The 12,658-nt window shown below is 43.3% G+C and overlaps 1 protein-coding gene across 2 annotated transcripts in view; it reads left to right on the top strand.

Moving 5' to 3' along the window:
* Positions 1-12,658, top strand: part of UGGT1 (UDP-glucose glycoprotein glucosyltransferase 1) — an 822,704-nt gene that overhangs the window by 388,789 nt on the left and 421,257 nt on the right. For both annotated transcript variants that reach the window (XM_078666074.1, XM_078666073.1), the window contains exon 20: positions 11,234-11,332. In XM_078666074.1, the coding sequence (XP_078522200.1) occupies positions 11,234-11,332 (99 nt within the window). The remainder of the gene's footprint in view (positions 1-11,233; positions 11,333-12,658) is intronic.

Here is a 12,658-nt window from a genome sequence, read left to right as displayed (position 1 = left end):
TTATGAAAGGTAATGTGACTGCTTAAAGCGCGAATATTAAAACTCGTGAGTTATGGTGCAGTGATGAGAAAAGAGTGTATGCAATTGGCAGCTGCCAGCTTCGGTACACCTCCCCTGTTGCTGCTGCTGTAAGAACTTCTCTCACTGCTCACACAGCTCAAACTGGCTTAGGGTCCCAACTGGTCCTTTTCAGGGCTTGGCGGCTTCTATAAACAGCATCCGTCTTCAGCCTTGTGCGGTGCGACTGCGGCCCACTGGGCAGGCCGCACCTGGTCCTGGCCAGGCCGTCTCTGCGGTCCCCCAGGGGCGCATTCTCAACGAGAGCTGAGTACGGCTCCCACACTCGCGGCGGGCACAGTACTCATGACGCTCCTGTAGTAAACAAGCATTTGCAATACAATAGGTCTTGCATTTGCAACAGTGTAAGCTATTAGCATTGTAAATGGAAATGCCTTTTAGTTATGTTTTAAAAATCAACACATAAATAAAAGGCATTGTCATTTACAATGCCAATAGCTCAAACTCTTCTAAATATGAGACCTATTGCATTGCACATGCTTGTTATTTAGGCTAGTACACCCTCAGAATAACAACCATTCCTTAGGACAGTACCAGACCTATTTTAATTCACACCACTCACTCTACCTTTTCCACATACCCTCACACACCCATCGGCTTCATCAAAAGATCTTCGGCAAAGATCCCCTTCGCTGGTCCCTTTCGGGTATTGCAGCGCCGGCCAGACGAGGAGCAAAAAGCCCTATGATGAAGCATGACATCCTCTGGGGTGTGTGAGGGCAATCCGTAAGAGACCTGAACTCTCCTAGACTCTCCTTCACTTTAGGAACTGCACATTCATTCATTTTCTGCATTCCAAATGATTGATATTATTGCAAAGATCTGTCTGGTGTTGCTCCTAATAACCATATTAAAATATGTGTTCAAATGTATTAGTCCGTTTTCTTTCTGTTGCCAAATGTAATGTATACGAGTCGGATAATTAGGATTCTAAATGAGTACTGGTGCTCCATCCTGGCTATATTCATTTGCATTTATGCATTCAGAAGGTCAGCCCAGAAAGATATCAAAAATTCCTTCAAACTTTATTTTTTACTAGTACTGATTTGTGAAACCGGGATGAATGCTTGGTCTGCAGTTTTTTAATGGCTTGTGACCCGTTTTCTGAAGGAGAGGCTCCATTACCGTGAGATTAAAATCCTGCTGCCACAGTCACGTGATGGAAAAATCCTCTCAATGCAGTGAAACAACTCGGATTTGGTCTGTGCGGGCATTTCTGGTGTGCTCGAGGCAGCATTCTAAACTCCCGTTCTCCACAGAGCTTTAGTCAGCCCGGCAGACCCCTTCTACTTTTTGCTAGCTACATTTAGCACGAAAGAGTTAACACTTACACTGCGCAATGAACAAATTGGCTTCGTTAGAAGAGAAAGAAAAATAACTTATCCCATAAAATTGGATGTCAGTGGATTATCCCAGCTCAGATCTGTGGATTAGAGTGCCTGGAAAAAGGCATTCCAGTGGAAAAACGCAATGTCAGTGCACACGTGGGCTGAGACCCTCCTTCACACTAACTCAATTTCTGGGCACTGTTATCATAGGTGCGATATGAGTTTCATGCCATACGGCCACCGGGATAAGCCTTTTACTGTATTTTTATTAGACGTCGCCGAGGCCTTCAGTAACTCTGTGGTACAGCTTTCCTCACTACTTCGGACTTGTCATTTCTTTCTCTGTCGAAATTGTATGACATCTGGTCAAGGAACCACTACATGTCAGTTATTATCTAAGCTGACAAGATGTTCTTCTGTTACTGATATGATGATGTAGTTGTGGAAACGCACACTCCTGTTGAGGGCTCTACTACATGTTACACTTCCTGGCCATTTAATTTAATCGGACAGCTGCCCAGTTGACTTGCTAATTCACACCTTCCAGAGCCAGCGCCCAGTGTGCTCCAGCACCTTTCACACACTCGTCCTTTCAAACAACTTGTTTTTCAGGAGCATACTTTTTGGATAAAGAGGCTCATTTGTGTTCACACTGACAGTGCAGTGGTCTTAGTTTCTAGCCTGAGTTGCTGTTTCAGACTGCCTGGGCTTTTGATGGCATCACAGTCCAGCTGCTGCCCAAAGCCAAACGCGTAAGAACGACAAGGCTTGCATATGTTCGAACTCCTGTGTTATTTATTTGCATATGGTAACAAAACTCCACATTATCGCTGTATGGTGAATTCGAAGCACAGGAGTATCTCCTAGTCTGGCATCGGATGAGGACGATGTGGGCCCATAAGCAGAGATTAGATAGACAGAGTTGACAATGAAGGATGGTGCAATTGTGGTACTCGCTAGAGCTGTGGAATTTCTGTCAGACCGCAGAAGCGTCTGCTAAGCACCTGTACTCCAGCAAAAAATGCGAGACCTATTGCATTTCCAATGCTTGTTTAACTTGCATTTGTAACTAGAATTCTATCTAGTAGCTGTACAATATGACATGTTTTCTTCATTTGTTTGTTTGTGTCCTTCTCAATTAATACAAGTTAAGTGCCTTAAGTGCCTTTATACCCTGCACGAGTTTACACTGCATACAAAGAGAACTGTACTCTCTATAGATGTGTCATTTGCTACGTGTGCCCAGTACCCTGCAAGGCATGGTGACAGAGGTTATGTCGCCCTGTTTCATGTTTTCTGCAACCCAAATTCCTGAACGCTATCATCTGTGTTTTTCTAAGCCCTGGACCAACCATGAATTCTTCCAGACAGCCCGCCATGAAGTTTGATAGCACTTTCAAAGGCTTTTCTTGAGTAGTACAAAACAGTATATCTCATTAAATCTGGGCGACTCCAACGCTTGGGAGGGAGTCAGGCTTCACATGGTAAGTTACCCATTCAGTGTGTGACATTCAGAGAGGGAGACAAATAAAGAAATAATTTATAATTCATATGTCAGCAGTGATGAAAGGTTTGTTTTAGTGCATTGCTGTGCCCGGCTATTGCCTTGGTTTATCACTGAGCGGTGATAGAAAATTCATCGCGTTTGTGGCAAACTCGAATTACTGCCAGTCAACAGGCTCTTGCCGGTGCTGGGAGGAATAAACAAGCTGACTCCGTGGAGCTGACGGGGGGGGGAAGGGAAAGTGAAAGCGCATGATGCGCGCGCTGCCAGCCTCCGGGGACAGGAGATGCGTACGGAGTGCCACCTCCTGTCCGCGCGTATCACCTCCTGTCTCCCTTCTGGACGGAAAGCGGCAGCAAGAGAGTCTCGCAAGCTAAGCAGCGCATGCGCTGCGTTCGCTAGTGAGACCTAAAACAAGAAGCAGGTAGGGCCCGGCAGGGAGTTAGTGCTTCCGGACTGTGGTATCCTGGGAACCGGGAGCTTGAATCCGGAGGCTCGACCAGGAAACTGGACCAGATGTGGCGCCGGTAACCGAGCTGGAAACTTGGATCCACTGTCCATGGTCAGAGTACTGCATCCTCTGCTCCTTCGGTGTGGGTGTATATCTACAATATGCTCCTGCCTAGTTGTTAATACTTACACTTCCATCCCTATAGAACCATCCAAAGCACCTGTTCTCCCTGTAGCAGGTTTGTGCAGGCCTTATGCCACTGAACTGAGGCTTGCATTCAATTCTGAGAGACCAGTTTGTCTCCTGTTGCCACACACCTCCATCCTTTCCCTTCCTCAGCACAGGCAGTAGTTGATGTAGCAAGTAGTATCCTTTCAAACCTGAACTAGATTTTTTTAATGATGTGATAGTGTACTGCATGCCTTGACTGGAGTAGTATTCAGAGTTATGCATTTCCAATAAGTTAACGTGCGTTGCATTTGCAGGTGATCTCGTATCTGGCTAAAATCACTACTGCTGAAGTGGTGAGATTTAGATTACATAAAAGAAGATAATGGTGTCCTAATAAACAAATGTAAAACAGCGCTAACTATCTTTACCCTTTAAGAACTTCGAGACTCTGCATTATCCCATGATCCCCAGGAGGGCGAAAGGCAGGTTTTTCTTCCCATTGAGGCTTGGAACTAAGGAAGGTGTTTGCCTCAGGGCTATGAAAGGGGAAATTGGAATGAGAGTTTCTCCTGTGGCATCTACTTCAAATTTGGACGGGTCCATCCTCTCATGATACCATCTCTGTCACTTCTGGAGGAAAATGCACCTTGAGGTCTTGGTTTTAACACCATGGGGTGTGTGTCATGAGCAGTTTGGGAGAAACGTCCAGTGTTATAAAATTCCCATGTTTCAGAGTTACAGGGAATCAATATGGAGACTATTTGATGTCAAGAAACATCATGATGTTTTGAGGGGGGAAAGGGGGAGTCTAAGTCTTTAATGATTTTTCCTTGTTGAAACTAATGTTAGTCCACCATTGTACCCCATGGCCTAGAAAGTGATGTTGGTGCTATATTCAGCGTCTTATGTTGATGTATTGACACAGCCTTCTTACGCTCCAAGTTGTCTGCAGTGGGTTTAGCACCCTGAAACTGTGGATTTCGTACAAGTACCGAACCTTCCTTAATAATAAACCTGATAAGCTGAAAGGCTTAAGAGGGAAGTGAGAGATAGATGTTGGGGCAATGGAGGATATTGACTGGCCGGCAGCCCTGATGCATCCCCATGAAGTAGCAATAAAGGCATAGGTTTGGCTGATTCAGTTTAAAGTCCTACATAGAGTCTACTATGATAGAAGATGACTTCATGCCATGGAGAGAGCGCCTGACCCCTCCTGCTTACGATGTGCTGACACTGAAGGCTCCTTCTTCCATACAGTCTGGAGTTGCCCAAAATATACTGGAGAGCCATCACGAGGGAACTGTCTGCTATGATTGACTCTGCCCTCCCTTTGAACCCTAGGTTCATTGTTCTGGGGATTCCCTGTGACATTGATTTGGCTTGAACCTAGCTGCTGATATTCTGTAACCTTGCTTTGGTAGTTGCTAAAAAGGATATAACCCGTCACTGGGAATTGGCGGAGAGCCCTATGACTCAGGAATGGAGAAAAGCTATGTACATGATAGCTGAGAGGGTGACTTATTTAAACAGGGTCTGTCCCAGAAAGTTCAATAAATATGGGGTAAATGGATTTCCCTATGCTCTCTGGATGCTCTGATGCAGGGGGAGGAGTGTGAGCGAGATTGGACTGTTGGGGTGATTGTCATGCTACCCGTGGTATTGTGTTAGTCTATCGCGGATTATTGTTAGCCTAAATTGTATCCCAGACAAAATTGCTAGAGGGGGGGGGAGGCATTTGTTGGGAGTTATGTTTCATTCTTCACCAACAATTACACTGTGGCAGTCGCCTAGGGGTGGATTGACTGTCAATACTGTGTCATTGTTAAATCACTAATAACAATGCAAAATTCAATATAAAAGAGAAAAGTCTCAAGTCATGTTTGCCCTATTATAGACCCAAAGAGGTTCCCAGCAAGCGAAACCATCGTGAGAGATCGACCAAAAAGTACCTGAAGTCGAGATTGTTAATTTAATCTCCTCCTCCAAGCCCTCATCCCACGCCCTCGATCCCTTACCCTCACATATGGCCAAAAATTTGAAACTCTCCCTAGCACCACTCTGGCGCAAAATCATAAACCGCTCCCTAAAAACAGGCATCATCCCTGACTGCCTCAAAGTTGGCCAAGTCACTCTGCTTCTGAAGAAACCAAGGCCTAGACACTAATGACTTGAACGACTTCAGACCTGTCGCCAACCTTCCATTCCTAGCCAAAATCCTCTAAAAATGCGTTCTCCGACAACTTAACCAACATATCGACAAGATTAATCTGCTAGACCAACACCAATCAGGCTTTAGAAAAGGCTGCAGCACCAAAATTGCAATCCTTAACATCGTGGGTGACATCCTCAACACCCTTGACTCGGATCATTGCTGCCTCCTCATCCTCCTGGATCCATCGGCGGCCTTTGACACGGTGGATCACAGTCTTCTCATCAAGGCTCTCAAAGACCGCGTAGGTGCAAATGAGGTGGTCCTTCAATGGTTCTCCTCCTTTCAAAATCGCTCCCAAAGGGTAAAAATCTAATCCTTTTCATCTGACCTTCTACCCGTCAACAGAGGTGTCCCCCAAGCATCCGTCCTCTCCCCTCAATTGTTCAACATCTATATGGAACCCCTCACCTCCATTCTAAAAAAAAAAAAAGCCAACATTCCCTTCCATCTATATGCAGATGACACTCAGATCTACTTGGAAACCTCATCCTCCAATGACATTCTAAGACTCAACAATATTCTCAGAGAGGTTCAAGAATGGTTATCAACCAATCACCTTAAACTCAATCAGGGGAAAACCAAATTCCTCCTCATCTCCAACAAGGAAGAAAATCCGCAAATCATTGAATGGCTGAAAGCAATCGACGCTCTCAACGGTAACCTCACCTTGGAAAGCTCTGTTAAATGACTTGGAATCACCCTTGATCACAAGCTAACCATGACCAACCACATCAAGAACTCCGCAAAAAGTGCCTTCCTCAACCTGAAGCTTCTCAACAAAATAAAACCCCACAAACCATCCTGGGACCTCAAACGAGCCACCCAATCACTTGTGTTGCAGACTCGACTACGGGAACGCAGTCCTCTCTGGGACAGCTCTCTCCCACCTAGCACCACTCAAAATAACCCTCAATGCAGCTGCCAGAATGGTCACCGGAGTAAAAAAAATACGACCACATTTCTCCCGCTCTCGGCTCCCAGTGGAATTGCGTGCCAGCTTCAGAACTGCATGCCTCACGCACAAAGCCCTGCACACTGGGAAACCAGAATACCTAGCCTCCAAACTTAGGAAAGTCGGCCAGTCTAGAAGTCTCAGGAGTTGCAACTCCCTCCTACTCATCCCCTTGAAAACGCGCAAACAAAAAACCGCAGCCCGCTCCTTTGCAGGAAACTCACCCAAAATCTGGAACTCCATCCCTGTGCCCATCAGAACTACCCACTCCTTTGCAAAATTAAAAAGTCTCCTAAAAGTCGTCTACCTCAACCGGGCCTTTCCAAACTGAAATCCGTGACTCTCAAGCCCCCAGACACCAGACATCTGGAAATACGCATCCACTACCTACCTCACCCCCTCTCTCCATCCCGTTCGGCTTGCTCTATTGCCACTCAGGGAAATCTCGCAGACCTACTCTTTGTCCATGTATCGAACTTCCTTTAACCATCTCTACCTCAATGGCGCACCGTGGACCCCCAGACCTCCCGACTTCAAGGACGCACCTCGGACGCTCATCACAATTGTAATCTTTTGGTCACTTATGAATACGCTTATTCTCCCCTCAAAACAATCCATGTATCGAGACTACCTCTAACCCTCTCTACCTCAACGGCGCACCCTGGACCCCTAGACCTCTCTACCTCAACCTCGGACGCTCATCACAATTGCTTTTTTTTCCGTGAACATTTATGAACACATTTACCCTCCTCCCAAACTGTATATGTTTGTTTTCTTCCTCTCCTGTTGTAAAGCGTTCCGATACCCCTGGGTCTGGTCAGCGCCATAGAAAACTTCTAAAATGAATAAATAAAATACATTTTTGCCACTGGTACTCATGTTTTTCGACTGATGTGCACTGGGTCCCTGCTAACCAGGCCCCCATACCAGTGCTCTTGCACTAAAAACAAGGATGGGGTCTAATTGTAACACAGTTGGCACATACTTTAGCACCCCTGTAAGTTCGCAGTAAGTGTACTCCTGGTACGTAGGACATGGGTACTAAAGAGGGCTGCAGCATGTATTATGTCACCTTAGGGGACCCCCCCTGTTTACAAATTGCATGCAGCATGCAGGCTGCCATTGATGACTGCCTGTCATTGTGCAATCCATGAGTGAGAACGCGACATGGCACACTCGCTGTTTGCCATGACAAAGTCACTTCATGTAATATTTGTAATTCACGCCTACAGCTGGCTTTGTAGCCCTAAGGCAGGGTGCATTATATTACATCTGAGGACATATCGGCATATGCAGATATGCCTCTGTGCTGTCTAGTTCAACTACTAGATGGCACAAGTGGACAGAAAAGCCATCTTAAGGTTATGTACTGGGCACTGGTGTCATAAAGAGTTCCCCAACTTTTATGATGGCCTTACTGACATCTATAGTGTTTGGTATCATACACCTTGTCTTCCTAACTCTGTACAGTTGACAGTACTAGATTTATTATGACATGCACCCACAGGGCCCAAAACACCTCTGCAACTGAGCTCCTTAACCCAGGCTCACGTAAACAGACCCTCAAGAGCCTAGCCCTCTGTGGGTTCTGCCAGACTGGTACCCCAGTCCACCATTGGAGCCTCTTTCTTACAGGCACTTTTTCGATTGACTTTAGCGGGTAGCGTTCTAGGCTACCTCTGAGTATAGCACCTATGCACCCGGACACTCCAGGGCAGATCAACTTGAACTCTTGGTGCTTTCTTGAACCTTGTCCTCTAATTACTTTAAGTGCAGAAGAACAGTCCTGTAAGTCTGTACATTTTTCTATGCAGGGAATGCTTCTCCCATAGGACAACATTCACGTTCGAGGCTCATGCCTCAAATCTGACAGCTGTCACTTTCTACTGTTTTTACTGTAAAATTTGATAATGTCTAAAGTATATACCCGATTCTGATAATCTTGGTGTCTAAAATGCTATAATAATGTTATTTTTCTAAATTTGTCTCGAGTTTCTTCTTGAATGTCTCATTTATTGATTGTGTGTACATGAAATGCTTAACATTTCTCTCTTATAAGCCTAAGCTGCTCGCCCACACTAACACAAAAGAGAGCATTTGGTATGATTAATTTAAGCCCTGTAAGCCAATAAAGGTCGCCTGGACTTCTTCATAGTGTACTTCATTTTGGTACACTACATAAAATGCCAACTTTCTACAAATGAGAATCAGGTTTCCTACTGGGAAGCTCAGACTATATGTAATTGATTTCTGAGGGACAGTCACAAATGAAGTGGTCACTTAACGGAGCAACACATGCTTTTTAAACAATAGGGTGTTGGTATACATATTATGAAGCTGAGGACAGTCAAAAGTAAATTTGTTTTCGACAGAAGATGCACTTATGTCTGCAAATTTACACAGCCTTCATCCCTGAGGTATGCTTTTCGAAGACTTTGTTGAACAGATTTCATTACACTTTTGTCCAGTCCCTCTTCTTCTCAATTTCAGAATTTGCTATTCAAAAAGGATTTTCATTGCTCTAGGATGCTTGGCCAAGTTGTAAAACTTTAGAGACCTTGTTAAATGCCCTTCTCTCTCACATTAGGCTTTCTAACAGCCCAGCTCTATTCTCCAAAACGTCTATCACAGATTTCCATCGCTGAGCTTGAAATCCTTCCACCTGAGTTCTTCAAGTTTAGGCATTTGAAGCTTCCCTATGAGTGCATGGCCATTGTAAGCCATCAAGAGGAAGAGGTTCTCAAGACTCTTGACACACCAGTAGCCTCCATACAATTTCTGCAAAGATTTCTCACACACCGCCAGCTGCTGCCAAGTATACTGTACATCTATTGATTTAAATTAACCTTCAATTTTACCTGTTTTTATAACCAACATTCTTACTGTCTGATGTCCACTGTGTACCATTGGTCCTTTCTTTGACCTCAGTAACATTATTCAATTATAAGTTCTCCACCCATCTTCTGCTTGAATGCTTTATTGCAAACTAGACAAGTCTGTCACCCACATTGGCTGGTTAGGTCTGGTGCATTACAATTAAATGTCAGAAATATACTTCACTACCTCTCACCGCATCATGCCCAAGAGACATTTAGAGTCGTCCTCCTGAGGTGTGTGAGCTAAGATTTTATCTCTTACAGAATGCTTGTCTTGAATTGAGCCTTCATTCTCTATGCTACTACTGCTGCCGTGTGCGATGGTGTAGTAGGGTTTTTTCAAGTTTGTGTGCGGTTTCTTGACTGCTTTTGATCTCTCGCTCTCTGGCTGAGCCTTCAATGGGCTAACGAGTTTTGTTAATGCCCCAACATGTCAGTGCTAATCTGAATATCAGGTGTCATGGGATATTAATATTATTTTGATTGTATTGTATCTGCCTGTGCTGAATCGTGTAGCGCCACTTTGTCTTTTAGTTAATGAAATTGTTTTTTTGTCTGAAAATATAAATGTCACTTTAAAAAAAAGAACTTATGCAAACCAATTCAGGCCTTGTAATACACATTGTACAATTAGCAGATTCCATCCCTGCAACCTTTTCAAGTCCTGAATGTTACTTTTTGCTGTTCATTTTCACTAAATGAGTGAAATAACAAGTGGAATAGCAGTCACAGTTGGTGAAAGGATCAGGCACTTTGCAACCTTTAAAAGGTGTAGCTTTTTTCTAGTCTTCCTTAGTGGAGAGAGGCCAGTTGAAGAGTAGGGTTTGCTTAAATGCTCCTTATGATCACAAGGCAAATGAACTCCAGCTGGGCAAGTCCTACCTAGTTGGGTCATTCCTAAAACTTGTACACCCTAAAACCCTGCGCATATTTTGTTGAAACATGAGCCTTTATCTGGCATCTAACCTAATATACTAAAGTGGATCAGACCCGCTAAACAGCACCCCACTGTTCTCACCCCTCCAGGCAAGTTTAAATATGTGTTTGTTTAGATTCTATTGGTACATCCAATGCTGTGTGCAATCTTCCCCATATTAATTTTCTTTTTTAGCATGTAATGCCGTGTCAGGTCGAGAGTACACGAGAACATAGCAAAATAGAAGCAGTGTTGTAGAAAATAAAACCTATCCTGCTTCCATTTGTTTAATTGTGATATCAGCATGACATTGATTTTGTAGAATACTAATTTCTTCGGTCATAGTACATTTAAGAGGTACCAGCTATCTTGAAGAGATGATCATTCTTGAATTAAATCATTAAAGTGGAGGGGAGCAGCCATTCTTGTGGCAGTTACCGCCTTAATTTATTTTTATGACTGAAACAATCATAAACATGACTAGTTTAAATATATTTATAAAATTCTGGCTGAGATCAATCTCTTCCCCCTTTATGTGCCTAGGAAAGTCGTAGAAGCGGTTATGTACTCTTTAAGAAAGTTTGTTTGCAATGGCATTCTAAGAACAGTAATAATATGGTCTGAAGGAGTTTTTTTTAATTGGATCATGCGCCACAATTTCTGCCTAGGATGCCTGGTAGTTTGCATGCACTGTGAGCATTTCTTCATGGTTTGTATCTTAATACCTTTGTTTTCTTCTGAGCAGATAATCATTTTGTGGATGATTATGCAAGATTTACTGTTTTGGACTCCAAAGAGAAAACTGCTGCTGTTGCCAACAGCATGAACTACCTGACCAAGAAAGGTAATGGGTGGAGACTGTTGGTAGGGAAAGTAAGTTAGAGGAGGTATTCAAATGAATGCTTCCAGGTTTATAACTATAGTAGCCTTAATGTTATTGGCTTGGCTGTCAACTAAAAATGTAACTTCAGAACTGTACGGCATTCCAAATAGGGCACGTAGAACATGAGGTACAAAGTTCATCATATTATCTTACATAGATTTAGATTCAAAGGTACTGTAGTGTTGTGTATGGCTTTAAAAGCATTGCTTATAGCCACTCTTAAAGCTGTTTGTTTTGTTGGAATTGTTCTACAAGAAAACTTGATTAAAATATAGATTATAAAACTGAAGGGTGGTGGAATGGGAGGCACCAATTTGAGAAATTCATGAATCACTTTCAGGTAATGCTTCAAAATGCTTTAGGTTTTTTCATTAGTTAAGAAACAGAACTAACGTGTATTTTGTGGAAAATCGGTTATTCAAGGCAAAATTGGTATCTGAAAAGTACAGCAGGTATAGTCTATACATACTGAGCTCAAGATGAAAGTTTTTGTATTGATCACATGTATCAAAATACTAGATACCATAGACAAATCCTACTTCAGCACAAAATTATTGCATCCATTGTGCATAAAAACGTTTTGTTCCAAAAGAAACAACAATTGATATCTAAATGTTTTATTTTGAAAATGTTTGTCATGTGTGACAAAAAGAAAGGAACAGCTAATCTAGTCAGCTGTGCCATCCATTGCTCACCCCCCACATTGATTATCACCTAGATGTCTCTAAATTTTCATCAGAAGTCATGATTAAAGGTAAAAACCATTTTACTTTAATGACAGTGCATTAATTTCACAGGTTTCCGTTTGGACAGGTATGATATTGGGAACTGCTCAATCTGGAAGATAAAAACAATTTAAAACTATAGATATTAACAGAATCCTCTTGAGTGTTTACCCAGCATTAAATGTTGTTCTGTCTTGAGCAGGAGAAATATGTTAAACCTTGGATAGGAAATACTTTGTTAGAGCCGAAAGCCGTAAGAAAATACAATCTGCAGAAATAACTATTTGGATGTATTGGCTGAGGTTCAATCAATCAAGTGACTTGTAAAGTGCGACTACTGACCCGTAAGGGTCTCAAGGTGCTGGGTGGTGGGGAACTGCTGATCCATCAAAGGCACTGTGATTCAGTTGAAGAGCCAGGTTTTAGAGTACTTCCTCAATTGAGGCAGTGAAAGTGATTGCCTGAGGTTGAGAGGCAGGGTGTTCCAGGTCTTTGCTGCGAGGTAGGAGAAGGATCTTCCTCTGACCATCGTCTTGCGGATACGTGGGATGGCGGCTAGGGC

The sequence above is a fragment of the Lissotriton helveticus genome, chromosome 11 (genome assembly GCF_964261635.1).
Source record: "Lissotriton helveticus chromosome 11, aLisHel1.1, whole genome shotgun sequence".
Classification (NCBI taxonomy): Eukaryota; Metazoa; Chordata; class Amphibia; order Caudata; family Salamandridae; genus Lissotriton; species Lissotriton helveticus.
The sequence above is the reverse complement of the archived record's forward strand: the minus strand, read 5'-3'. Positions and strand labels throughout refer to the sequence as shown.